Raw genomic sequence first — 2,602 nt, 5'->3', positions numbered from 1 at the left:
GGAAGGGACCCCTCCCATGAGCTCAGGGTGCTCCCAAGTCCCATCCAAGCCTGGCCTTGGACACTTCCAGGGATGGGGCAGCCGCAGGAGCCTCCCTCCAAAGCTGCTCCGAGCTGGAGTACCTGCTGCTGGAAGCGGTAGGGGAGCCCATGTGGGAACACGACCTTCACCTCCTCCAGGGGGATGCTGTAGTGCCGACCCTCGTGCTGCTCCGTGTGCTTGGCCTGGGAGGGGAGAAGGGGAACTGTCACACTCCTGAAAGGCCTGTGGGGTCAGGACACTGCTGGGACGTGCTCTGGAAGAGCCTGAAGAAAGGAGCTCCCACCTGCCGCTGAACAATGAAGGGATTCCCCCGAGCTCCTGTAGGAACCTCCGTGGATTTATCTCACCTTCCATCAGCCCCCCTCGTCCTTCTGGTCCTCCCCCCCCCCGCCCCCCAACCTCAACAGCAGCTTTGGAGTTCCCTCCTGGAGCCCCTTTTTGTGACAAAATGATGGTTTTTTATGCCTTGTGCTGCTGGGCCTCAGCAGCAGCTCCCAAGGTGCCACTTGGTCACCGGTTTGTTGGAGGCTCCAAAAAACCCTCCCAATCTCCTCCCTGGGGCAATCATTTCCAGCCCCTTGCTGTGACCTCAGTGATCAGTTATTCCTTCACTAGACCTGAGTCCTTCTGCACTTATCTCCAGTGATTACCTGCAGATCTGACTGTGCCCTGCAAGAAGGTGCTGCTCCCGAAATATGAAAATTTAATACCTATTTCATGCCTTGTTTTTTTCCCCCTTCCTTATTCTCTTTTCCTGCCACGCAGCACCTGCAAAGCCCTTTTTCATTTCCTCTTGTTCTGGTCGTCAGATTTTGTGTCTAATTAGGAGAGTATTTTATAGATATAAATATAAAATATATACATATTCTGCAGACCTTCTTGTTAAGGCTTCCAGCAGTTTTGTGCCAAGCTTTGAAGCCTCCATCATGTCCTGCTTTCTGCACTTTTCCGTGGATTTCGAGTCAAAAAATCCTCCCCTTTATTCTTGGGCATGTTCTTATATATTTATATATGTATTTATGGCTTTCCAAGGGGTGCCCCTGCTGCAGGGAGGTGTCACCCGAGGAGATCAGTGAAGTGGGACTCCCATCTTTTCCCCAGCAGAGCTCATTTCCCACTCTGGATTCCCTGGAGTTTTCCTGCACTTGGCTGGACACAGATTAACCGTGTTTTTCGTGGCAGTGACACCTTTGGGGTCAAATAGTGGGCTCCAGAGCCCCTTTTCACTCTCAGCTTCATCCCCTGCACAACTTCAGGGAAATTCCCTCCCTCTGCTCCCGCCGTAAATTGGGTCACAGCCCAATTCACACGTCCGATTTACAGCCCCGCTTCCAGCCACCCCGAGCTTTGCTAACGGAAAGGGACATGAAAGCCACATCTTATGAGGAATTTCGTGTTCATCTGGGCCTTCTGGATCCATTTTTAAATGGGTTTAAACCAGGTTTGCTGCTGCTGCTGCAGTGACCCGGCGAGGCCGAGCCCACGGCGGCCACCAAAGCCACCAAACCCCGGGGCACATCCAGCCAGAATGCCAGAGCCAGTTGCCTGGCAACGTGAAAAGGCAGGCACAGGACAGAGAGGGGACAATCCCTGCCATCTGGACTCTGCTGTGCAATCTATAGACACGGGGAGGGGGGGGGGGGCACGTGCTGGCAGATCATCTCCCCGCTGCCGTTTCCATAGAGACCCCGGAGGAATCGGGCACCGAGAGACTCCAATTACAGAGAGGCAGCAGAAAAGCACCTCAAAGGCTCCCTTCCATTCATTTATTCCGCCTCGTTTCGTGGCTGAGATGGGGGGGGAGCATGAGGCTGGAATTGTGGTGCTGCTGGGGGGTCATTGGGGTGGGGGGGTGGGGGGGTTTAACCCCTTCACGGCCAGTTTGGGGGAGGTTGGGCAGTGAGGGGGGAAATAACCCTGGGGTGGGAATTAATGGTGTCTGATGACAAGCCAAGGCGTTCCTGAGCTTCTGCAAAATGAGTGTGAGCTTCATCTGCGCAGGAATCCATAGTTGTTCCCGGGGGGCTCCCGGGCAGAGCAGGCACGGCCGTTCCCGTGGGATTCCATCCCCCTTTTAGGGCTGTGCACCCCCTTCCCCTAAAACAACACCCACCCCAAATCAGCATTCCCGGCCCCAGCACGTCCCAGGGGCGGACTGGTGGCCCCCAGGGGTGGCCTGGCTGTGTGACGGGGACAGGGGTGGCAGGGACTCACCGGGTCGCTCTCGCTGGTGTGGAAAACCGCTCGGGGTCTCTGCGGGGTCGGGACGTCCTGGCTGGCAACGGAGCTCAGGCCCCCCTTGGCTGCCGTGGGGGGGCCATGCCCGTGGTCCAGCTAAGGGGAAAAAACAAAAAAAAACAAAAAAAAAAACCCAGGCAAACACACAACAAACCTCTCAGCAGCCGGGGATTAGCGGTTAAAAAACCCGAAACCAAACCCCCCAGCGGGTTTGTTTTTGAGCGCTCGTGGCGCGGCACGTGCCAGCCGGGGCTGAGCTCTTAATTGCAATTAGAACGAGAGCTCGTCGTCCTTAGCGCGTCGATCAGTTATGGGGGAACAC

At 55.8% G+C, this 2,602-nt stretch overlaps 1 protein-coding gene across 1 annotated transcript in view; it reads right to left on the bottom strand.

Annotated features, from left to right (window-relative positions):
- LOC114072903 (28S ribosomal protein S29, mitochondrial-like) overlaps positions 1-2,602 on the bottom strand; it is a gene marked incomplete at its 3' end in the record, with an annotated part of 11,965 nt that overhangs the window by 7,039 nt on the left and 2,324 nt on the right. Inside the window, exons 2-3 of the mRNA XM_027910725.1 lie at positions 2,257-2,376; positions 123-224 (exon numbers count right to left, since the gene is read on the bottom strand). Coding sequence (XP_027766526.1) covers positions 123-224; positions 2,257-2,376 — 222 coding nt within the window. The remainder of the gene's footprint in view (positions 1-122; positions 225-2,256; positions 2,377-2,602) is intronic.

This window comes from Empidonax traillii, unplaced genomic scaffold (genome assembly GCF_003031625.1).
Source record: "Empidonax traillii isolate 1590-97213 ecotype Southwest subspecies unplaced genomic scaffold, ASM303162v1 scaffold4406:size21526, whole genome shotgun sequence".
NCBI classification, from domain to species: Eukaryota; Metazoa; Chordata; class Aves; order Passeriformes; family Tyrannidae; genus Empidonax; species Empidonax traillii.
Note: the sequence above shows the minus strand (reverse complement) of the source record. Positions and strands in the feature narration are given on the sequence as shown.